The sequence below is a fragment of the Rhamphochromis sp. 'chilingali' genome (genome assembly GCF_963969265.1).
Source record: "Rhamphochromis sp. 'chilingali' genome assembly, chromosome: 2".
NCBI classification, from domain to species: domain Eukaryota; kingdom Metazoa; phylum Chordata; class Actinopteri; order Cichliformes; family Cichlidae; genus Rhamphochromis; species Rhamphochromis sp. 'chilingali'.
In genome coordinates this window covers 53,587,692-53,613,513 of record NC_137930.1, presented here as the reverse complement: position 1 = coordinate 53,613,513, position 25,822 = coordinate 53,587,692, and the positions used below count along the sequence as shown (strand labels likewise).

Here is a 25,822-nt window from a genome sequence, read left to right as displayed (position 1 = left end):
GAGCCTGCTGTTCTGTGGTGTCTTTTGAGCACGGCGTGGGGAGCAGAATGTTAAAGGCAAAGGTCTCAACAAATTGTTTCCTCAGCTGTGCTGCAAAGGGAACTGCAAAGGATAGCCTAAGAATTCAGCCCTGTTAGAGATTTGTTGTCTTAAACTTTCTCTGTTGTGAGAGTTTTCCTTGGTTTCAGCAACAGAATGCAAAATCACCTCCTGTTGTCAAGAAGAGCGAGAGGAAGTTTTTCCCAGCTCACAATACGTTCATGTTTGTGATCAAATTTACTCTGCATGTAATTGTTAACATTAGGGATGGGTATCGTTTAGGTTTTATCTGATACTGGTGCCAAATCGGTACTTTTGAAACGGTGCCGGTGCTCAAACGGTGCTCAAACCAGTGCTTAAACAATGGAAAAAATACAAACTTTGTCCAAAAACCTCTCATGTTTAGCTGTTTCCCTCTTTTTCTTTGGTCATTTTAGCCTTTTTGGCCAGGGTGAAGGGAGTATCTGCCATCAAACAAGAAGACAGCTGCATGTAGCTATGATGATGTTTGCTAGTTCACCTTACATGCATTAATGTAATAACGTGGTTAGCCTACTCAACGTAAATTACACACGAACAACATGAAGCTACTCACGCAGAGAAGAACGGCTGCTGCTGCCATCAAATACGGCGCATTTCTCAGCTTTTAAAAAAAAACCGCTATGCGTCGCCAGGTGTTTCATCGGATTCGAGGTGTTACTTCCTTTGACAGTATCACAGTATCAGCTTAAAGCACTTGTTGCAGGCTGCTGAGTTTGCATATTTTGCTGTGAAGTACAGCCAGACTTTTGACCGCTTCGCCTTGGGCATTTTTAATCTGTAGCTCTGCATAAAAGAACTTACGTACCTGGCCCCGCCTACTATCCTCGGAAACGTAAAATGATTGGCTAGAAGTGTATCACAGCTCAGGAAAAAAAAGCACTGAAATAAAGCACCGAAATGTGCGCTGCTTTTCGGTCTGGTTACTACCGTTTATGCCAGATGGCACCGGACACCGGTAACCATCCCTAGTTAACATATTAATATTCACCTTCTGTAAAAAAAAAAAAATCAAACATGTTTAGACTTAAAAAAATGTCACATATATTTTTTCCACACATATTTCACATTTCAGAGCTCTTTTCCCTCTTAACAAATTAAATCGTCTAATATTGAATTGGTTTGATGATCTGCAATATGAAAGTGTGACATAAGTGCAAAAATGAAGAAACTAAGAGATCACAAAGAGAGCAACTATTTTTCACAGCACGTGTAAATAAACAAAACCAGCCTTTTAACCAAAAAGAGATCTTGGTAGATAAATTACAGCATAAAAAAAATCATTGGTATGGACACTGATTAGCGGACAAATTGGAACCTAAACACAGTGTTGGTGCAGAATTTAGTAACTGCTGAATCTGTAAATGTGACAAGGTTTCCACCCATTAATGTTTAAATTACGAGTTTTTATTTGAGTTAGTGTTCAACTCATTGCTTTTTATTTTTAGTAAATACAGGGCATTATCTCTCTCTCTCTTGCTGCTTCCAGCTGCTTTATTCACCAGGGGTGGCCACAGCAGGTAGTGCCACATGTTTGATTTGTCAGATGTTTTTACGCTGGTTGGCCTTCCTCACACAATCCCAAAGGGATTTGTGTCTCCTCCTGAGACTGGACCAGGGATTTTTGCTTGTTAGGCAAATGTGTAAATGACTACACAACGGAGCCACTCAACATATCTCATAAACAAGTGAAAGATCCTGGCAAGGAAAATGTTAGTCATAGTCAGTCTACTCATCACCGTGTTTCTCTTAAAATATATTTGCTGTTGAACAGAAGCATCATTTAGGTAAACAGCATACTTCAAGTCATGCAGAGTTTGCACATTACCACTGTTCTAGTAGTATATGCCCTTGCTCTATACATTGTATATACACTCTAGAGTTACCAAATACTGTAGTCCAAAAGAAGCAGAATGCTTTTCCTGTTATGTAATGGTTGTAGTGTGGTAAGTGGTGAGTACAAGTTCCATTCCATTTACGCGATGACGTCCGGTACCCCAAGCTTTTGCTGGGTTGAGTGAGGAAGTCACGTTTCCAACATGATGCAGTGCTTCTTTGCTTTTTTAAATCAAGTTTGGCCTGAATGCTGTGAAGCTTTTCAGACCCCACTTTAACCCTGTGAAGCATGTTAATTAAATGTTAAAATGTTAAAGTTATGTAGAGTGCAGCTCATGTTTAGTACACCAGGTGCTCTCTGCTAATTTGGCATTGTGCATGCTGACTGAGGCTCAACATATACTTTAAAAGAAAAACAAATGTAGCCATCATCCTCATCTCAGAAATGGTAATTGTGATACTGAACTAGTCCAACTCCACAAAAAAAACAACTGTTTGTTGTTCAGTTTTTTTGTTTTATCTATCTTTTTTAACATCTTTGCCTACATCTAAATTTGTAGCCGTGCTAGTTATCTATTTACATTGGTGTACAAATTGAAAATGAGCCAATGGAATAAGAAAAAAACACTGCAAAACCTCACAAAAACACAATAACATGACAAGCTAATATTATGTGCTAATTGCAAATCTGTATCTACAGTATTATATGAATTGTGATTAAAACACACATTACCTTGAATCCTGTTTCTTCTCAGCAAGTCTCAGTGCTTCCTTCATGTCCTAGTTTTTGTCACTTTAACTGCTTTGGTTATATTATCGTCTCCCAAAAAATACTTCTGTTTTTGTTTTATTCAACTTCTGTTGTGTTTTGTGTGCTTTTGCAGTGTTTTGTTAAGTTGAAGTCCATTTGACCTCTCAGGGCCATCGTAAAACAATGACGCAATCAAGAACAACGGGACTTTCCCATATTTTTGATATCCTAATTTCACTGTCTGCAAACTCTCTGAAAACTATGTCAGAAAAATGTGATTTATTGGTCTGTTTCCGATCCCAAAAAACAAATACACAAGACACTATTTTGCCCCTGGTTCTCATCCAGCAAAGCTCTCTGGTGTGAGGGTAAACTCATCACAGCCTCGTGTGCCTGGGTGCACAGTCAGCCAATAAAATTTGTCCCTTTAGTGATGCTGGCAACTTTTCCTTATTTGACCTGCGGTGATAATGCTGTGTGGATTGTGATCAATCAGCAGTTTCTTGTAGACAGTTTTTAATCCGAAGTTTAATCATTTGCAACTGTGCTACAAAGGACTATTTATTTATTGGAATTATTAATAAACCACAATAATTTAAAGAATAGACTCAGTTTGTAATCTTAGTTAGAAATTCATAAAAATCAGCAAAGACATAAAACCTTTTTTTCCTTTCCCAGAAGGGAGGACGTTTGTAATTGATTCCATTTGTTTGTCTGTCTGTTTGTTAGGAGTCTAGCATCTACCGTTTTCAGGATATCGTTTTCAAATTTTGTGTGATAGTAGGTACCAATAACAGCTTGAGCTTGATCAAGGTCACAGCAAATGAGTAAGAACTTTATATTATGCACAATTTTTTATGCATTGTCTTTATACTGCACAACAATATACTAGGCCTTGGGGGACATGATTACCTAGGTTGACTAAGAATTTGACTGTAACCTTTAATGTTAGCGTAGTGCTATGGAAAACAAAATAATTCAAGAAACCATACTGAGTAACTTTCTCTATGGAAGGGCGTGTTTTTGTTTTTTCAATATGAAAAAAATGCTTTTTGTTTTTTCAATATGATGCTCTATGACTATAGCCCTTGCCCTTCTGGGGGCTGTATAACATGAAACATAAGAAAGTCAAAGGCGCTTCCCCTTTTTTGTAGGAAACATAAAAAAGGGGGGAAAAAGGACTTTAGCCTGCTGTTTGCATGCTGTGTCACATATAGCTAGCAACCTTATTTGAAAAAGCAGCAATTCCGTTTTTTCTATGGATGTCTAGATGCTATGGATGTGCTTTAGTGGAATTATTATATTTTTAATCTTTTGCAGCTCTCATCGGTCTCTGTGTGTTTCTTTTCTTTGGACAAGCCATCATAAGTCATACATTTTTTTACAAGTTAATTTAGTCAAGCAGTAACTTAATGCCATAACAGGAGTACCAGGAGTATTGATTGTAATGATTCAAGGATATGGACCTTTTGTACATTATCATACATACATTATTGTAGGATCCTCATTCTTCCTGTTTGATTCTTTATCACATAAGCTAGAAAAATAATAGGCCGCCCACCTAACACCCAAAAGAAAAACTAAAACTGAAGTATTCCTGCATATTTATGTGGTGAGTTATTTCTTCCATGCATCCATCTCTTGACAGCAGTTTTGCAATTATTTATGGACTTGATGTTTTAAGTGGAATAGGCTATTTTGGGCAATCCCTGTCCATGAGCTAATGAAAACAGATGGCAAACATGACGCAGTGCTTATTTATTTTATCAGGATAAGATATATATATATATATATATATATATATATATATATATATATATATATATATATATATATATATATATATATATATATATATATATATATATATATTGCTTTTATAATGTATGATGTTTGCTACTTCTGTTCCACAGCATCTGAGACCATATCAGTGAGAACTGAGGCTCATGAATGTGTGGAATGTAAGCTGACGTCAGTGGCCCTACCGTAGCTCCAGTCACATGGCTAGGTAAACACGAGTAGCCATTTGGCCTGCTGTGCGTGGGTTGCATGAGAAGCTCTAATCAAGAGGATCTAAGAACTAAATTCCAAGTTTTTGCTCTCTGTTGTTGAGTGCGAAGAAAACCCAAATCCTCAGTGTATTTTTACTGGGATTCTTTTCATGTTTAAACAGCAGACTAACAAAGTTTTTTTTTACTACTGTTTTCCTAGCATGTGGCAAGCCTTAATACTATTCCAAGTCCTGAACACACTTGCACACTGTTACAGATATATGCTGTATATGCAATTTCAGACACAACGCAGGTATAGAGATACAATGCATGTTTATTGTAATGTACTGATAAACTAACAGACAACAGTCATGTAAACACATAAATGACCTAAGGCCAGACATGAAGGATGTTCAGATATTCAAAGGAGCTTGCAAAGAAAAGCGTCTGGACTTCTTTAAGTTGCTTGAAGACGTTTCACCTTTGCAAGCTCCTTTGACTACGATGACCTGGATGACTGAGAACCTTCACAGACAGATGTTCAGATATCATTCATTTAAGCTCAATCATGTGCTTGCACCAGTTGTGCTATATAACAAATACAAGTACATTTACTTCTTTATTTCCAATAATGCTGATTCATTCAGTTGTTTTTCCTCCATCAGACTTTTGGAGGGAACTATTGCACTTTCTACTGATATATCCAACAGTTAGCCGCAAAGAAGACACAGCTGTATCAAATAGCAAGTACCTACCATTACACCAAGCTTAAAACCCTAATAAAGTCTTAGAACTAAAGTTGTTTTTACACTTGCAGTGCACTCCTTAACTTCCCTGAGCTAACAAGTTTACAGCTAGTGAGCAGGCATCATGTGTCCTGGCTCCTGCACACTCTAGTCAGGCTGCACCTCGGACTAAACCACAGAATAGCTCCAATAATGAGAGAGCAGATGACACAAAGTATCGTTTGTTGTCTACATGTGATAAAAGACAACTTCAGACTGTTTCCCTGACCTGATTTTCCTCAAATTTAAAGTTTGTAATATGTCAATGCCATGTCTGCTCAACCCTTTAGCAAGAAAAAAGAAAAAGTAAAATCCTTCTTTCACTAATGATTTAATGCATAGCGTCTGAACACCTTTAAAGCATTTGTTCTCTCAAAAAACTCTTAAAAAACAAAACAAACACCTTTGCTCCTGTAAAGACTGGTGTTGGCTCTCTCTGTGGTAGAGTATCACTTCCTGTTTCTGTTACAACATGCAGTGGTGTTTTTGTGTCTTTTATCTGCATAGCCAGTTTAATTAAAAATGTAAAGATAACGTCTTATTACGAAGTGTAATCTTAACATGCTTTATCCAAAGCACACTCTCTGTTCATTCACCTGCTAATTATATTCACAGTATTCGCTCACTGTGTCTTTAGGGATTCGCTAGCTTAACTTAGCTCGTAGCCAACTAGGGTTGCCAACTTTTTAACTATCAAATCAGGGATACTTTGATGTGCCAGAGCCACAATACACAGCCAGCTGAGCATAGTGTAAATATGCACTTTATGTTCATATTATTAAAAAAATTAAAACCAGTTCTATTTGTTGTTATACATCATCCACCTGGGTCTTACTCAAGAGTTTTTGTTTGAATTCTCAGACTTTTTATCTGATTCAGTGCTCAGCTCAGATAAAATAATTATTATGGGTGATTTTAACATCCATGCAGATACTAAAAATTACAGCCTCAACATGGCATTCATTCTATTATTAGACTCAGTTGGCTTCATTCAAAATGTAAAAGGACCCACTCAACACTTTAATCGTACTCTAGATCATGTTCTGACATATGGCATAGAAACTGAATATTTAACAGTATTTCCTGAAACCCTCTCTTGTCCGATATTTTCCTAATAACAATTTACAGCCATGGATTACACAGCAGTAGGGAATTGATTTTATCATAGTAGACGTCTTTCTGAAAGTGCTGTAACTAAGTTTAAGGATATAATTAATCCACTGTTATCTTCTTCAATGCCCTGTGCTAACACAATGCAGAGCAGCTAACTGAACCGCTATCTTGTTAATATTTTTACAACTCTGGATACTGTAGCTCATCTGAAAAAGAAAGCCTCAAATCAGAAGTGCTTGACTCCCTGGTATAGAATTCAGAATAGAATAGAATAGAATTCAACTTTATTGTCATTGAACATGTCACAAGTACAAGGCAACGAAATGCAGTTTGCATCCACCCAGAAGCGCTTTAGCCATAATATAGATATATTAAAAAATATATATTAGCAATAATATAGATATATAGATATATTACAGAAATCGGTCTATTGTAGGTATGTATGAGGGTACAAACATACCTTAAAGCAGATAAAGCTGGAGAGGCAGTGCCATCTCACTACTTTAGAAGCTCATCATTTTGTCTGGAAAGCCAGTTTGCTGCTCTATAGAAAAGCCCTCCAAAAAGCTAGAGCACCTTACTCTTCATTACTGATTGAAGGATATAAGAAAAACCCTAGGTTTCTCTTCAGCACTGTAACCATGCTGACAAAAAGCCAGAGCTCTGTTAAGCCAAACACTGCTTTAACATTAACTATTAATTTCTTTCTAAGTCTTTCTAAGTTTCTTCTTCTTAGTTGAAAACCCTTTGCTGGCAATGACACCCTGAAGTCTTGAGCTCATGGACATCACCAGATGCTGGGTTTTCCCTTTTTTAATGCTCTGCCAGGTCTTTACTGCAGCGGCTTTCAGTTGCTGTTTGTTTGTGGGCCTTTCTTTCCAAAATGTAGTCTTCAACAAGTGAAATGCATGCTCATTTGGGTTAATATCAGGTGACTGACTTGGCCTTTCAAGCATATTCCACTTCTCTTGAGTTTGTTTGGCTGTATGTTTTATGTCCATCTGTATTATGAAACACCGCCCAATCAATTTGACTGCATTTAGTTGGATTTGAGCAGACAGTATGTCTATGAAAATCTCCAAAAGTTGATTCTGTTCATCTGGACGAGAAATGTTTTCAGTGGGAGAAATGTTTCGTCACTCATCCAAGTGACTTCTTCAGTCTCAGCTGACTGCAGGTTTCCCCAACCTCAACAGTACATTTGGATAATGACTGAAACCAGCACCACTGAAGGAACAATGGGCTGGGAGGTCAGTTCCTTCATCATAATTATGCAAATCCTCATGGCCATTGATCAACAAAGGCCACTGATCAATGGCCATGAGTGCCATTCACAGAGAGTTGGGGAATGGATGTCTATGAAAACCTCAGAATTCATCCAGCTGCTTCTGTCAATCAAAAAACGCTAGTGTTTCAGTGCCACCGGCAACCATGCACGCCCAAGCCATCACACTGCCTCTGCCGTGTTTTACAGATGATCTGGTATGCTGTGGATCATGAACTGTTCCAAGACTTCTCCATACTTTCGGGAATGTTTTTCCCTCTGGTGGCTTTTTTAAACATTTTTTTTCAAATATTTTTTCTTTTAGCAATGTCCAATCTAGCTTTTCTCTTCTTCAGGCTTATGAGTGGCTTGCCCTTTGCAGTGAACCCTCTGTCTTTACTTTCATGCAGTCATCTCTTTATGGTAGACTTGGATATCAATACGCCTACCTTCTGGAGAGTGTTGTTCACTTTGTTGGCTATTTTGAAGTGGTTTCTCATCACCATGAAAATAATTCTGGGATCGTCCACCACTGTTGTCTTCTGTGGACATCCAGATCTTTTTGCGTTGCTGAATTCACCAATGCTTTCTTTCTTTCTTTCTTTCTTTCTTTCTTTCTTTCTTTCTTTCTTTCTTTCTTTCTTTCTTTCTTTCTTTCTCAGGATGTACCTGAGACCTCAGTACAGTGTTTGATACTGTAGACCATAATATTTTTATCACAGTGATTAGAGCATGCTGTAGATATTAAAGGTACAGTGCAGTGGTTTCAATCATATCTATCTAATAGACACCAATTTGTTCATGTAAATTGAGCATCTTCTTCACACTTAATTATGGAGTTCCACAGGGTTCAGTGCTAGGACCAAACCTGTTCACATTATACATGCTTCCCTTAGGCAGTATCATTAGAAGGCATAGCATACACTTTCTCTGCTATGCAGATGACACCCAAATTTATCTGTCCACAAAGCCAGATAACACACACCAATTAGTTAAACTACAGAAATGTCTTGAAGACATAAAGACCTTGATGGACTCAAGCTTTCGCCTTCTAAATTCAGGTAAACCCGAGGTTACAGAAATGTGGTTTCTAGCCAGATTCTTACTCTGCGTGGGAGCCAAGTTAATATAGTTCATATATATTAGTATTTATATTTCGCTGTTGTTAAACTTGTTTGTGCAATTAATAATTTAAATAGTAAATGCATGTTTATGGTGGAACTAAAATTATTTTATTGCTGTGTTGGCTTGGTTACGTAGTACCGTGAATACATGTGTCTTAAAGGCTTGTGTTTATAGTTAAATCCGGACGTCATGGATGTATGCAAATGAGCGCATGCGGTGCGGGAGGGGGGAGAGAGAGAAAAAAAGTTAATACGCGGGAGCTGGGGAGAACAGAGCCACACGGTTTTCCTTCCGTAGTAGGTTTTTTTTGTTGAGGATAAGTTAAACCTGACCGCTCCTGTAAGATGACCAGCAAACTGTGGAATACATTTTTTGTTACATCTTTTCATGTCGGAGTCCCGTGGAGTTCTTTTTCCTCTTCAAACTAACGTACACGAGTGAAGCACGGGAAAACTGGTCTCATGGCTATACACTCTGGATGACATTGCCCTGGACTTCTGGGAACACTGAGGAATCTTAGAGTCGTTTTTGAATTTAGCAGAATTGAATTTAAAATCCTGTTCCTCACATACAAGGTCTTGAATAATCATGCCTCATCTTAACTTAATGACCTAGTACTGTATCACCCCAATTGAACTCGCAGAGTATTTAAAAGTAGAATGAAACACAGTTTCTTCTGCTTTCAATCCCCTCTTCCAGTTCAGATTTAGGAGACAGACACCATCTACCTTGAAGATTAGGCTTAAAACTTTCATTTTTGACAAAGCATATAGTTAGGGCTAAATCAGATGACCCCCGAATCCTCCCTTAGTTACGCTGCAATAGGCCTAGGTTGCTACGGGGATTCCTCTATACATGGAGTGTTTCTTCTTCAGTCACCTTTTTCACTCTCTGTGTGTTTATAAACCTCTCTGCATTTAATTATTATTATTTTTGTTATTTAATCTCTGGCTCTCTTCCACAGCAAGTCTTTTGTCCTGTCTTCATCGACTCACCCCCAACCAGTCGCAGCAGATGGCTGCACCTCCCTAAGCCTGGTTTTGCTGCAGGTTTCTTCCTGTTAAAAAGGAGTTTTTCCTTCCCACTGTTGCCAATGTGCTTCCTTATTGGGGGTCCTATGATTGTTGTTTTTTTTTTCTATGTTTTCTTTCTATTATTGTAGGGTCTTTAGCTTACAATATAAAGCACCTTGAGAAAACTGTCATTGTTATTTGGCACTATATAAATAAAACTCAAGTGAATTGAATTGAATAATCACTCTGGGTGGTCAAGTCATAGAACTACTGTCACTTTTCACCTGAGCTCTATTATCACCATGCTTTATGTGGTAGCTTTGCCAAAGGCGAAACTGCTACACAGCAGAGTGACAGCATATCATTACTTCATTATGTGTCTTTTTTTAACACATCATATATCACATTGGCAAACAAGACAGGGAGCTTTAAGGTAGTATGTATTGTTTATTGCTTGCTAAGCCTCAGTGAGCTCCACTGAGGGTGTGATTGAAGAAGATGGCTTTCTGTCACTCAAAGAGCCTGCAGCTTATTTCCCCAGAGGACAGCCGGCATCTCCCCTGACTTATGCCACTGTTTGCTTTCCACTAAGCCAGGTTTCCAGGATAGGCATTAGCATGATGGGTCATTCTTAATGGCCGCATGTTTTGTCTTGTTAAGAAAAAAAAAAGGCTCAGCAGAGACCTGTACCATCATTGTCTCCTTTAGTTCACGCTATACATGGAACTAGAGCCCAGTACCCCATGGGAATTTCATTGACAAAGCAACTATTTTACAAGCTAATTGTGAAAAACCTGCCAGTGGGGTTGACGTGAGCCTTTTCTACCTGAGCGGGCTACCTGCAAAAAAGAGGAAGCAAAGATTTATTTCCCCATGCAGACATACACACTGTTTATCTGAGCCTGGCATTTAAACACTTTCATGCACACACACACATGTTTAGTTAGTACAAGGGGGCTGTCCCGACTGCACGTTTATGTTTGAACACTGGTGATTTATGAAGGATGTAGGGATGTGATTTAAAGGCATTTAAAGGATTTAAAATGCTTCAGCGGACAATTGCTGTCTGTTTGTTTACTGAAGTCCTGTGGGAATCTTGATGGGACTGGAAATTAGGGATGGGTATCGTTTAGGTTTTATCCGATACCAGTACCAAACCGGTACTTTTGAAACGGTGCCGGTGCTTAAACGGTGCTCGAACCGGTGCTTAAAGAATGGAGAACACAAAATTGGTCCAAAAACCTCTCATGTTCAGCTGTTTTTTTGTAAAAAGATAACAATGTTAGCCTTTTCTGCAGCTATAGGGCATATATGGTATCACTCTTGGCTGGAAGCAGTGCTTAATCAATGGAAAAAATACAAACTTTGTCCAAAAACCTCTCATGTTTAACTGTTTTCCACTTTTTCTTTGGTCATTTTAGCCTTTTTGGCCAGGGTGAAGGGTAGGGCTGAACGATTATGGAAAATAATCTAATTGCGATTTTTTGCCCCAATATTGCGATTGCGATGCGATTATTTTTTAAGGTCTTTGTCTTCTGTATTATTAAACAAAGACAAGCAATACATCTTATAGTATGGCCAATACTATATTACATTAATTTTAAACTGTTCTTTCCTGGAAGACAGACCTCTGTTATGATGACATGAGGTGATGCATGAATTGATGACTGACATTTTTATTTAACTTCTTCAATCACAACAGTATATTTGAACATACACAATAGTTTATTTTTAGCTTACAAACATCTGAGCATAAAGTGCTGACAAGGAACCCTGGTGTAAACATTAAAATGAAAGTCAGTGCAATGTGCAGATTGCAGAAATATACATAAAAAAAATCGGTGGCTTTACCACACTCAGTTTTTCGACATCTGTGAACTACTAGACAGTCATTAAATTAAAAAATAATATTAAATAAATAAAACTAATAAATAAAAAATGCACACATCTTACTGATCTCTGCAGTCAGTAACATTACACATAAAGTGCAAACATAATAGCAATTGTATAAACACACACACAAACACGCCTTTAAATTAAAACTGGCTGAACATCTTGATTATCTGCAGTAAGTAACAGCAACACAGCACAAACTAAAGTGCACAATGAGTATGGCTCAGCTAGCCATAATCATCCTAGCTCACAGGTTTTTTGCTAGGAAGACCAGCATATCTACTTTTGCTGGCTTTAAGGATGAGCGAGTGCAGGTCACTATATTCCCTCCAGTGCTGAACAGACGCTCTGAGGGGGCACTTGTGGCTGGCACACACAGATATTTGCGGGCCATCTTGCACAGTCGTGGAAAGTGAATGTTGTGCACCTTCCACCAGGCTAAGGGATCATCCTCTCCGTCAATGACAGGGGTCAACAGGTAACTATTCAACTCTGCCTCCACGACATCTTCAAGTGGCAGAGGCAAAGCTGAAGAGGCCGCACTGGTCCTCAGACGGTCGGGTAGGCCGGATGTAAACGGCCGTGAAATTGGACGGTCTAGCCTTCTGATTAGCGTCACCGCTGTCTCGGTGGAGTTTAATAAACTCGGCCGTCTGCTTCATGCTATCTAAAATATAACCAGACACTGGTGTAAATTCTCGACTGTCTCATACTTCTGTTTAATAAGTTTTCTGTTTGACGTTTAGTCAGCTGTGTGAAAACCAAGGAGGAACCCACCCGGGGGATTATTAAAGTTTTATTTTATCTAATCTAATAACTTTAATCTCAGCCAAACCGATTTACTCACGAACAAACAAAACACTGAAAAAAGCCCAACAATAACATTTTTAGGTTGTCTAAGTGACTTATATATTACGTTTAACCCGAGCAGCGAAAGTCCGCGGTGATCTGAAAATGATGTGCCGGGAGTTGTGCCGTTCTCGGCCGCATCAGTAACCCTCGAGCTCCCGGCTAGCTGTCGAGCTGGTGGGTAGCAGACGCCTCTGAAAACGTCAAAGCACTTTTGCAAATATGCGATATCTTGATAAACCGAGCAGATATTTGATGTTTACACAACTACTTTCTCGCCTGAAAATATGTTAAAAGTTTATTTTGTGACCCAGAAAGATTAGTATGAGTAATTTTAAAACTTAGTAGCGGCCGCCATTGTTGGAAACTGGAGTTTGGCTGGGCCGTGCTATGAATTCTGGGATATGGTAGGCCACGAAGGACACACCCGACCCATCCTTCAAATTCGGGGAAAAGGAGGACGCATTTGTCGGCTACATTCGGAGGAGTCTACGAATTTGGACAGCCTTCGGCGCGTCGCTGTGACGTAATCGGTCTACAAATGCGGCCTCAGGAGGATGCAGCCCATGAATTTGGACATGTCCAGAGTATAATCGCAGCCTTTGCGGTTAGAAAATTGCACTTGATCATGTCGCGATATTATCGCAAATGCGATATATCGTTCAGCCCTAGTGAAGGGAGTATCTGCCATCAAACAAGAAGACAGCCGCATGTAACTACGACAGTGTTTGCTAGTTCACCTTACATGCATTAATGTAATAACGTGGTTAGCCTACTCAACGTAAATTACACACGGACAACATTAAGCTACTCACGCAGAGAAGAACGGCTGCTGCTGCCATCATCATCCTTCATCATTTCTGCTACACTGGCAGGGCTAGGGGCCAGGACTCTCCTCTTCGGGTTTTTGGGGGATGTTGCAAACTCCGGGTCCGATAACAGGCAACCCACCCGCAGTAGATGTGCCCGGTGTGAGGTCTCGCAGCAAGCTATCAAATACGGCACATTTCTCGGTTTTTAACAAAATGCTATACGTCGCCAGGTGTTTCATTAGATTCGAGGTGTTACCTCCTTTGACAGTATCACAGTATCAGCTTAAAGCACTTGTTGCAGGCTGCTGAGTTTGTATCTTTTGCTGTGAAGTACAGCCAGACTTTTGACCGCTTCGCCTTGGGCATTTTTAATCTGTAGCTCTGCTCTAAAAGAACGTACGTACAGGTACCTGGGCCCGCCTACTGCGCTTGCAAAGGTAAAATGATTGGCTAGAATCCAAAGTGTATGACATCTCAGGAAAAAAAAGCACCGAAATAAAGCACCGAAATATGCGCTGCTTTTCGGTCTGGTTACTACCGTTTATGCCATAATGGCACCGGATACCGGTACCCATCCCTACTGGAAATGCTGAAACTGTTTCTGTGCCTGTGAAAGTGTCTATGTGTGTGTGTGTGTGTGTGTGTGTGTGTGTGTGTGTGTGTGTGTGTGTGTGTGTGTGTGTGTGTTTGTCTGTGTGTTTCAGTGGTCCCCTCTCTGATGAGTAAAGACAGAACACAGAATACAGGCCTTGCTGAGTCAGACCTGTGAATAAAAGATGAAATAATGTATGCTCTGGAGGCACAATGCAGGCATGCATGCAAAAAAATCCCTTAGTGTTTTCATAACATGCATTTCCCCAATCTGAAATTATCTTGCAGCAAAGCTTAATTTGTATTCTCGAGCCAGATAAGAGTCATTTCAAAGAGTACAGTTCCACGCATCGCTATTTAGCCAAAAATAACCCTGTTAAGAAATTCTGTGGGGTTTTCTTTGGTTTTCATGTAAAGGTCAGGTCGGAATAGGTTTGTTATTCATCTGTTCATTAACTTTGAAAATCCTGCTTGACATACTTTGCGTCTTCCAAAAGAAATATTGCCTCTTGTCCCAGTCAGACTTATGGCTTCATAAAAAGGTTTTACAGTGGAACACTGTAACACCCACTCCTGCTGTTGTCTGAGACCATTTTTCATGGCTTAAAAAACACCACTGAGCAACAAAATAGAGCAAGCTGGATTAACTCTTCTCATTTGCTGACATTTTTTGTCATCTGGCCTTTCATACACAAATGTGTAATTCACATATGCTTCATTATATATGCAAATTATTTTGCAAGACAAAGTAGAAATGTACAGTTTCTATTCTCTAATGAAAGTTCAGATCATGTAAGAAGCATGTAAGAGAGAATATCTTTCTGGTTAGCTGTTCAATACGCAGGTGTAGTCACCTTTGGGGAAAATACCCCACAGCCATGGCTTTATTTATCTGTATGGTAAATGAAAGTATTTAAATGAATTTTAATGTCGTAACTGATTTTGTTTGACATAAGCCTTCAAAAAAAGTGTGCTGTTTCCTGAGCACAGCTACCGTTGTTGACGTACTGTACACTGTTCAAATCAGTTGGGAATTAAACCGCACAAAGCCCACTGGCACCTTGCAAACCGAACAGAGTAAAGGCTTGTAAAACAAACAAACAAGTGGGGCTGCGCTCCCTTCTCAGCTCTCCAGGACCCAGCAGCAATCCTGACTGTACTATTATACACTAATGGCTTTGGCATGCTGTTTTTGGTATAGGCTGCCAGGTCTGCCCAGCCAGATCCCCTCTTTTTCACCCCGTTGCCTGTGTGGAGCTGGGAGCTCATAAGCAAGGAAAAACAGTGTAATGTTAGCAAAAATAAGTAAATAGGTGTCAATTTTACTCATGAAACACGTCTGTAAAGTCGGTATCAATAATGTAGGCCTTCACGAACAGATTTTCACTGTCTGTCTGACATATTTCATATCATTGTCTTTGAAACCTTTTAGCTCAGAATATAGGGTACCCGCACTGAGGTTTTCTCTGGGTCACGGCATCCTTGTCGTGTGTGCTTTCACCCTCAGAGACTGACAGATCTATCTCTGGCAAAGATTCATACAGTGGGTTTCTTCTAGGATCAGCCAAAGTCTCTCCCAGGAAACATAAAGAGGATAAATCCCATTAGCCGCACGTTTGAAATTATAAGCATCTGAGTAAGAACATGTCACAGGCAAGAGAGGGGAGAGGGAAAAGCCAGTGTGCACATGCAGGACTAATGTGAGAAATATGTCACGGATCACGCTTGAGCTTGTAAGCTTTTTAAAAAAAAATTTTTTGGTGATTTTCTTCATTAATTGAGTGCTTTGCAGGAAAATGAATGTGTGCGAGAGAGTGTGTGCACACATTTAGATGTACATGTGCTAATAAAGTATGTTCCTCATTCCCCGCACACAGCCCCCTCCTCTGCCCTTGGCAGCCCACCTCAATAGTTCCCTTCCCTCTAGCGATGACGCAAATGACCCACGATGACTGACCCCCACGGTAAAACCTGTAAATCATTAGCCAGCATGAATAGGAATGACTCTCCATGCACTCAACTCAGCCTTCAGGCAGAGAAGGATTTATAAGAGTCCTCCCCAACTGCTACACTTGGGACGGATGTAGCAGAGGAGAAGGTGGGGTGAGGTTTTTGCAGTCACCTGGACAAGGAGCCACACAGTTTGGATCGCAATTTTTTTGTGCGTCTGCCTAAACAGGCTGTAGTTTCGCATTAAACTTTAGCATACACATACCGTTCAAACTATCACCCTTTAATTTTGGTTTTTATCCTTTTGAAAGTAGCTTGTGTCAAGACACATTCATTAAAGTTTACAAAGACATGTTTAAGTCATATGATAGCTTGCTTAACGAAAAAGACAGTAGAGATTACAATACAGGGTAAAAAGAAAACCTTAATGATCACACTTGTGCACCATTATGATTACTTTTATCATTAACATGGGTCCAATTCTCCGAGCTAAATGGACTTTATCTGTCTAGATTTCAGGGCCAGGAAATTATAACAAGACCCTGGTAAACCAAGCAGATCGATCATGTGTCCAGAGTGTAGCTGGTAGATAACTAAGATATTAAAGTTTATCCTGAGAAAACCCCTATATGATTTGGTCTAAATTCTGTGTTATATTCCAAATGCTACCATTATTAAATCCTGATATTATTGCATATTTGTTATCACAATATACTTATTTTCTAAAATGTCTCTAAAACTCATAAAACAAACAAACAAAACTTTTCAAAGGGCGTCCCAGGAGAAACCGTACTGTGACACTAATCATGAGAATACCTCCACCTGCAGGTGTAAAACAAGACTACACCTCGTTGTCAAAGGTAGGGCGAGCAAAGTAGAGTTTTACTGTGGTTCTAACACCCATGAAAGGGAGAATAAAGTTCTTTGATTGTTGCCTTGATGGTGTCCTTAGGGCTAAGCCGCTATAATTTCTGAAGCTTTCATATAGAAAGACTTAGTAGAATCTGACCTACTTTCTTTATGTCAGCTAGAGTGAAAGCGAGTGCAGGGATGTCTGAGTCAAACACTACAGACATCAGAATATCTTTGACACAGTGCACAGATAAAAGAACAAAGGAAAATAAAGAAAGGAAATACTCAGAGACCTCGAGGCGGTGGGTGTGTGCTCATGTATGAACAAGTTCGCGTGCGTGTGTAACGGACATATGTGTGAATTCATGACTTTGCAGACCTAACCGTAAGTGAGAGTTTAATTGGACACAGAGGTGCTTCATTAAACCTTTGGGTCAAGCTCACTGGAAATCCTGCAGACTGATCTTTTGGCCTCACAACAGCACCTTAATTAACCCGACCATACTGAAAGACCTGGACACAGCTCTTTTTCTCCCTCCCTCTTCTCTAACAGGGTGATCGGCTGGCACCGACTTCTCATCCCAGCTTCTAACAGCCCTATGTATATATATATATATATATATATATATATATATATATATATATATATATATATATATATATATATATATATATATATATATATATATATACATATATACAGGATATTACGTAATACACTATTATATAAATATGCAGAACATAATGAAAAAAAAGAAAGGAAATAACCCATATCGTTGTTCAAAATAATTCATCTTGTTTAACTTGATAACAGTGGGAAGTGTTTACTGTGAGGCTTCTGGTTAGTCACAGTAAAAGTGGTGCTATAGGTGCTGCTGCTGCAGCTCCCACCACTTCACAGCCACAGAGATGTGGTTCTCAGCTGGATATTGGCGGGAGCAAGTGAAACAACAAGCATATTCCAGTAGTTTGTTTGTGCTTTGACACCATGGTGTTTGCCCAGCACCTCAGAGGCACGGCAGCGTGCCATGGTGGTAGAAAGGGCATTTTCTGTATACTGGAATCCACACAGCTGCCCTCTTAACACTCTATGCTTGAGGACGGTTGGGAGTTTACTTGGCTGGTACTGTTTGAGCCATGAGATCACAGCTTGGTTGGGATATTGTGCCTGGCTGATCCCCATTACAGTGTAAGAGCATCCTTATTCATTCTTGTAATGCGTTATGATGCAAATCCTGCTGCGCTGCATTTTACAGTCAAATGTGATCAGTTATTTACGCGAGATAATTAGAAATAAAACTAAAATAGCTGAGACGCGAGCATATAAATTGGTTAGTGTGGTTTTATTTATCAGTGCTGTGTACTTTAAATAGCACTCACACCATTTCTCTCTCTGGCTGCAGATTTTACTTTTGTGTTCATGCCATGCTGCTCTGCACCATGCAGACCGATGTCCTTAAAGAGCTTCTTTACGCTTTATTTCCACCTATTGTTGGCGTGCTTCACTGTGATTGGTGCACTTCCTTCAGAGCAACGAGACCAGAGATGTGACTGGCTAAGAGTCACTTTACTGACCACCTCACCCTTTTGGTTTAAATTCACCTTCAGCCAGTCCTTTGAACTTTATGTGCAGCTGCAAATAAAGGAACCAAAATAGCAGGTCCTGTGGGTCAGGCAGATAGACAGTGTCAGCTTTTTGTCACAACTGAAAATATTGCCTTCCCACTCCAATTGGCAAGTAGTATAAATGCAAGAAGGACTGAATGTATAGTGTAATGTGGTTACTTGTTCCTGTTACTTATTTCCATCTTATTTTACGGAAGGAGCCTCAGTCTGGCTGCATCTTATAAAGTGAAGTAATCTGCTATTACTATTACTGACGAGTACCACTCATTCAGATTATAACAAGAGTCTCATAAAAATGCCTCGGAGCTTATTGAGTGCGTCATGTTATTCAGGTAACTACAGCAGAAAGTCTGAAAGAGACGACTCTACTTTCAAATCACCACCATTAGACCTGGCTTATTCTGACTTATGGCCCGGAATAATGAATCAGAGGGTGAAACAAAGGGCACAACTTCTACAAAGTTGTTATTTTTCCCAGTAGGTGTACTGGAGCTTTAGAACAAAAACAAGTCCATTTGAAAGTTTTACTGCTTCAGCTGTGTTATGCTGTCTGGACAGTGTCCACGAAAACCAGGAGATATCTAAGAAATCATTCATGTGTGGTTTTACCTCTTCAGAAATGATACTGGCAGTGACCTTTCATGTGTTTTAAGTATTATCTTTGACCACTCTCCTCGATCCCTTCGAAGCAAAGCAAACATAAAGCAAAACCAAGACTTACTTTCTTTCTTCTAGTTGCTGTAGATTGTATACACTGATGTTTAGTCATCTAGTTCTTTTTCTTATAGACTCATATTGTTGCTTTTTGCCTCTTTAAAACAGATGATGTGTGTGCATTTGTTTGCTTATTGTTTATTCTAGCACTGGCAGCTTGTATTTAAAAGCATAAGTGATTTTCCATCTGTGGTTAAACGCACACACACATACTGGCATCCAACTGCACCCACCGTTTGAGAAGAGCAGCTACTGTACATGCACATGTATTAACATTTTTTTTTTCAGTACTCTCAGAAAAAATAAACTTCTGTGGCCGGGGAAGTCACTCTGCGCAAGAGGCTATCGGCACGACTCAAATGTTGTGCTCAGCTTAGGTATTGTGTGTGGGGGTTTTTTTTGGCACATCAAAGGCAGCGTGTAGACTTCTGTATAGTCTATGTCCGTCTCTCAGAGCAAGGAGATGAAAGGTTGGGTTATATAAGATCGTCAAACAGAAAGGCTGTTTACTCGTGTGCGCCTGGAGAGACTCACTGATACTAGGACTTTCTAATGGAGTTCGACTCTAGCGCAACTGTAGAGTAGCCTACTGCCAGCTCCATACTGTAAGAAAAGCTGTCATTAGAGCTGTAAAGAATAAGACAAATAGCACTGACTGGGTAATACTATTGTCTACAGTGATTTACATCCACTGCATGAACATACGCCTTTTACACATTTGATTGTTGACTTCCTTTTGTACTCTATCGAGTATAGCTCTGTTAGTGCATGAGACAGTATGTTCAAGCTCGAAGGAGTTTAAAGCAACTCACAGATGTTATCGTGCATACAGTCATTGCCAAAGCACAAGAGTATGTTTTGGGTAAACCCTTCACATTGTGTTTTATTCAACATCCTAACTGTAAAACTGTGGCACGTCAGCTGCACCTAAAGAGCGATTTACATTATATAGCAGTGACCTTGTTTGCTCTCTGTCACGGTCACCACATTTTGTGCTGCAGTACCCATTGTTGTGAAAACCTTGACTAAAAGGATGAGCGATACAATAACTGTCCCACAAACTTAACAGCAGATTGCACTTTACATTTTGCCACAAAATATGTCGAAGCTGTTGCTTATTAAAGCAATTTAAAGCTGCTGTGACTCCTAAATTCAAGACCTTAAAAACTGTTTCCCCTCACTGCTAAACAACCTACTACTTCTGACTATGAGCGATGGATCCTGTGCGACTTTCTCCCAAATTTGGAGCTGCTTCTGTTTTCTCACATGAGAAGTTTCTGTCTTTGCTTCTTCTTCTTTTTTCACAATTTAGAAGTAGGTAGAGCTCAGATGGAAAAAAGGATTTGCTGGATTTTAGCAATACTTGACTTCAAGTGTGGTGACAGCTGGAGGGTTGTTTGCTTATTTTGGCCACTGTCAATCACGTGTGATTAGACGGTGCCCACGCAGTGCAGATGAAGTGTGAAACTGTTCATAGATAATACCCAGAAGCTTTATTACCAAAACTTTATTTTTGATTGCTGCTTATTGAGTATTAATTATTTAACGTTAAAGACACATACTTTAGATTTGAAGTACCCAGTAACAAAAACAATAACCTGCTTAATTTTTTTCAGTGATTTTGTACACCTGGCCGTAAACCGAGGCATTTTTTCCCAATTGTAAAAAATGACACTTAAAATTAACAAATTTTTTTGAATAAAAATTTAAATGCTGTGAATAAAAAAGCAAATTTTCTGTTGGCCTCCAAAGTGTAGTGGGGGTAAAATCCCAGTTTATTAAGAAGGTACAATCCCAGTTCATTAATGGGTACAAGAAGGCAAAAAAATATATAAAACTAAATTACCCTAATTGGGCAGCAGTAACAATAACTCTAAAATTGCATTTGTTTAAAACAAAGCAGCACTGTGGGGGAAAAAAAGCTAAACAACAGCGCTGCCCACACAAGCCCACACAAGCCCACAGCACCGGCAAATGAAAACCCACTGTTTTCCTAATGTTTTTACTCACAGCATGACACAACTCAATGACCTACACTGACACAGTAAATTACACCTGAATTATCAAATTGGCTCTTATGCTGGAGCCTCTTGCCTCAGTGTGTACAGCAGCAATTTGTCAAAGCAGCCTGCTGGGGTTCTCAGGACTTCTCACTTATGGGGCAGAAAGCCCTAACAGAGCCAGTTGGGCAGAGGGGTGGCTAACGTTGACTTGGCTCTGCAGTGTGCCCACCAACCATCAGTGACAGTCGCTGCACTCCTGCATTTAGTTACTCCCAAGAAGGTGGAAAACGGGTTTACAAGGCCTGTGGGAGGACACAGTGGCTGGTAATTAAACAGCGTAAAAATCCTCAGCCTTCAACAGCCCCTTAGGCGGTGAATAAGAGCTAAAGTAAACCAAACCTGACTGTGAAATTGCATTAGACGTCTGTGCTTAATGGAAAGTGAAAAAAATAGACAAAACCCATTTTTGCTTTTATGAGCGTTTCCATTTCCCCCACACTTCTTCCACTTCTTTGCTTCTTTTTCCTTTCTATTCTGCTTGAGCAGAGTTTATCTGCATTATGGTGGCGCTGCTGCTGTTGTAGGAAGCGAACAGAAACAGGATGTGCAGGACTGTGGTTTGAACATGTTTCTGTTTTTGTTTCCCACAGATGCTCCCCCGTTCGGATTGGGACCACAAGAGAGGCTCCCGAGGATCACAGGTTAGCAGTGTCCACAAGAAAAAGAAAAAGAGAGACAGAGAGAAGAGAGAACAGGATCTACATCCCCGATCTCTAGTATTCGCCTACATGCACCTTATAAATGACGCAAACACCATAAACCCTACCGCTAACTGGCCTGTTCACACCCACTTATTTTAGTAGTGCTTAAACAGCATTTCTCTTCCCACCAGTGTCCTTGTTGCACTGTTAGTTTAAAGGACGCGTGCATGTGAGTTGGCTCTGAGGAGCTGCGAAAGCCACCAAAGATCAAGGGAATAGTTCAGTGTAGGGGACGCAGCTTGTAGAGGGCAGGCACAGCCACATCCTCGACATTACTGTACCATCTCCATCTTTGTGTGCGCATGTGTATGTTTAAATTTATGTATTGAGTTGCTACAGTGCCACAGGGCAGGACTCTGGAGGACACGGATAACAAACAATGCCCTTGGCACTGGCATGGCCGTATACACTATGCGTGTGTCCTGTACTGCATGGTCTCCTATCAGGAGGATATCCTTTGGAAATAAATAGACGCTGTGTCTTTGCTGACGATGTATGCTTGAGTAGCAACAGATGTTGCAAAAGCTGTAGTTCAGGGTAAGGCAGAGTGGGGGGATAGTGTCAAAAACTGTACAGAGCAGGATTAGACTTGAAAATTACAGCATATAATTTAACAAGAGATACAGCTAATGCAGTTTTGCTAAAATCAGCCTTACAGTAAAATCCCGCTCCCCTCACGGAGAAGAAATTTTCAATCGCATGCTACCCTCTTAAAATATTGTCCGAGGCCAGCGAGCACATATTTTTTGATTGATGCATTCCCTTAGCTGCCATTTAGATTCAGTGGTCAGTTCTGTCTTTTTTATTTGGACTAGTGCAGTGCATTCGTCAGTGGAATCCTGTAATAGTCCAAGGACTGACAAGACATGTAAGAAGTCGGGGCTTATGTTGGCATCTCTCTCCATCTTGTGGCTATTTTCCCTTGGCTCCGCTGTCTTGGACCACGTTGTCGGTCAGAGAGGCCGGTTGCACTTCACTATAGCACCTCATAGCGTGTGTAAATCACACAGAGAGAACCGGAGCGCTTGATTGATCTCCACTGCGTCGCATTCGCCAACATGCACACATTAGCAGGCTCATTTTCCAAACCACATCTTCTTCTTCTTCTTTTTTTTCTTTTCCCCCGTGCAAAGCTTGCGGTGGATGTTTTAGCTTAGGAATTGACAGTGAAGTTATGTATGGAAAAGAGCTTTTTAAATATTTGTATTCAACTTGGAGATACATCGGTTTTGGAATATTACCCGAGGAGATTATCGGAGAAAAGAGTACTTGTAGGCCCAGATTTTGTGGATGTTATTCTAAATTACAGCATGACATCGCAGTCATGTAGAAGATTTTTCAGAAATCGCTGTGAGCGCTTCAAACACTGATCAACATTTTTGAAACTGCAAGTTTGGAAGTTGGAAAATTTCTCTGACGTCTTTCTGGTTGGTCCCATAATAAGAATCTAGTAGATTATTTTCTCATTACGCGGTGTCCTGTGGCAAGAGTGAATTTAAGGGTGATATAGAATGAAAACACTGAACTACTTGTGCTTTTGACTATCCAATGCCTGAAAAAAATAAATAAAAAATGGAATAATATAGATGAATTGCCACTTTTAAGACTTAGTTTTTTCAAATTACTTTTAATTTTAGTATATCTGCTCATATTCTCTAAACACATGAGTGTGTGCACTGATGTGCTCATGATGAATACATTAACCTCTGGTTTTACACACACACACACACACACACACACACACACACACACACACACACACACACACACACACACACACATATATATATATATATATATATATATATATATATATATATATATATATATTCTTATATATCCTTTTTTTAGCTTCTGCCTCTACCACTCTGTCTCACAGCTTCTGTTTTTTGCATATTAGCTATATTAGTGGGCTCCTTTGCTGGAATTATACACAATGAAATATGTGGAAGAGAAATGTGAAGGGTCAGTGGGCTTGACCTTTCCCAGTAAATCATAAATGAGGCAGTTATGCTTTTTTGTTTTGTTTTGACACCTCGTACAACCTCCCAGACGAGCCACGTTTTAATAAAATATATAATAGCGTGTAATTGTACCCTGGCTGCAGAGCCGGGACCTGGCTCAGTCAGTCGGAAGGTTTGTGAGGAGAGTTGGGTCGCAGTGGGGCCGAGCGTTGGTCTGAAAGTGAGAAGGGTAGTGCTGCTTCACGAGCTTTGGCTGGGATTTCGGAGCGTCTCAGTGGAGTTTTGTGTTACCCTTATGCTGTGATTCATACTGTATCACTCCTCTGTTATTCTAGAGAACATCGTCGTCTCCCTAGCTTCTGTTCGCCTAATCCAACCCGACAGATGCAATCAAGGCCATTACGTTAGCTGCGCTACCGCTGAAACTGAAAACTGCATGGTAATGATTATTTCAAAGGTGGTCAAAGTTTTGGGTAAATAAAGTCAAAGTAAGGAACACACTAAATTATTTTCAGATATATTCCCCAGCTTCTTGCTCAGCACATTCTTGCTCTTCCCATTTTTCTTTTTTTTCTTTATTTTTTTTTTTGCGTGGGGTTAATTGCAAAATAAGCTCTGCAGTATATGTACCTTATGAAAAAGCAGAGTTGCTTACATTATTGCCGGACCTTCAGCTTCCCTCTGGGACACATTATATTCTCACCATTGCACAATTTTCAGAGGCCCACATATCACTGTTACTTTACTAGAGGCTCAGATGACTGTATGTTTAGATGAGTGAGCCGAGAGGTTAAAGGTGCATCAAGTGGACTCTCTCAAAAATTACAAATATGTGACCTTCCTGTCTGTGTATTCCATTAATAATCATCATTAGACAGAAGGATTAGGATTTTGTTTGTTGCACCGAGTATATTTCATCTGTCATCCTCAAAGTTTTTGGCAAAAGACATGGGGACACAGCAGGAACACCAGTAATCATATTTCCACTGTTCTGGGTGGTTGCACTGGTCAGCAATGTTGTTTGTAACAGCTAATTCTCCAAAATGTACAGTTTGTGCATATATTTAAAATTAATTAAACAGTGTCATAGGCCTTTAAATTAACTGTTTATCGTGAGGTCAGGTCATCTTCAGGTTAACCCCTACTAAGAAGCATCCGCTAATAACACATTGTATTTTGCGGTACATTTCTACAGCTAAACCTACCTACACAATTGCGTATAGGCCATATATTAGTACAGAGGAAAAAAAACAGACTCTCACTCTTCAGGAATGATTGCTGGTTTGTTTTGAATGGCCCTCAGTTTAGTTTATATGAACTGCTGCTCGGGTGCTAATCTATGGCATGGCTATTGATGTACGGTTCTAAAGTGTGTTCACATAAACAATTAAGACCATTGATCATGTGCACTGCTGTTATTCATTGTACAATGTCATAACAGACTGTTCATGCATGGTTTAGTATATGACTTAGCTTTTTGAGCAGTCATAAATTCTGTTTATTGATGATGGTAGTCAGGTTTACCTAATGTAGCATGTCAACCCCCTAACAGTTCGGAGTGTGTGACTAATAGGGCACACATTTCTGGTAATTTTGTGATCAAACTAGGAGGATAAATTGGTGGTTAAGATCAGCAAGCTTTTTGTAAAAGGTTAATGCAAAACATGCTTTATAGCTACAAGCAGGAGTGTAGCCACGTTTGTCAAGCCTGGAGGCAACTGTTGTTGTGATTAAATTGAACTTTTCTGTTTATTTTTAAACAACTATCGAGTCAGCAAAATTAACTTAGTTAACATAGACTGTAAATAAAAGATGAGCTTAACCAGCACAAGGCCTCCCACTGTTTTTTGG

At 39.7% G+C, this 25,822-nt stretch overlaps 1 protein-coding gene across 2 annotated transcripts in view; it reads left to right on the top strand.

Moving 5' to 3' along the window:
• The window catches only part of LOC308392867 (cGMP-inhibited 3',5'-cyclic phosphodiesterase 3A-like), an 87,380-nt gene that overhangs the window by 26,660 nt on the left and 34,898 nt on the right, over positions 1 to 25,822 (top strand). For both annotated transcript variants that reach the window (XM_080876152.1, XM_080876151.1), the window contains exon 2: positions 21,897 to 21,947. In XM_080876152.1, coding sequence (XP_080732278.1) covers positions 21,897 to 21,947 — 51 coding nt within the window. The remainder of the gene's footprint in view (positions 1 to 21,896; positions 21,948 to 25,822) is intronic.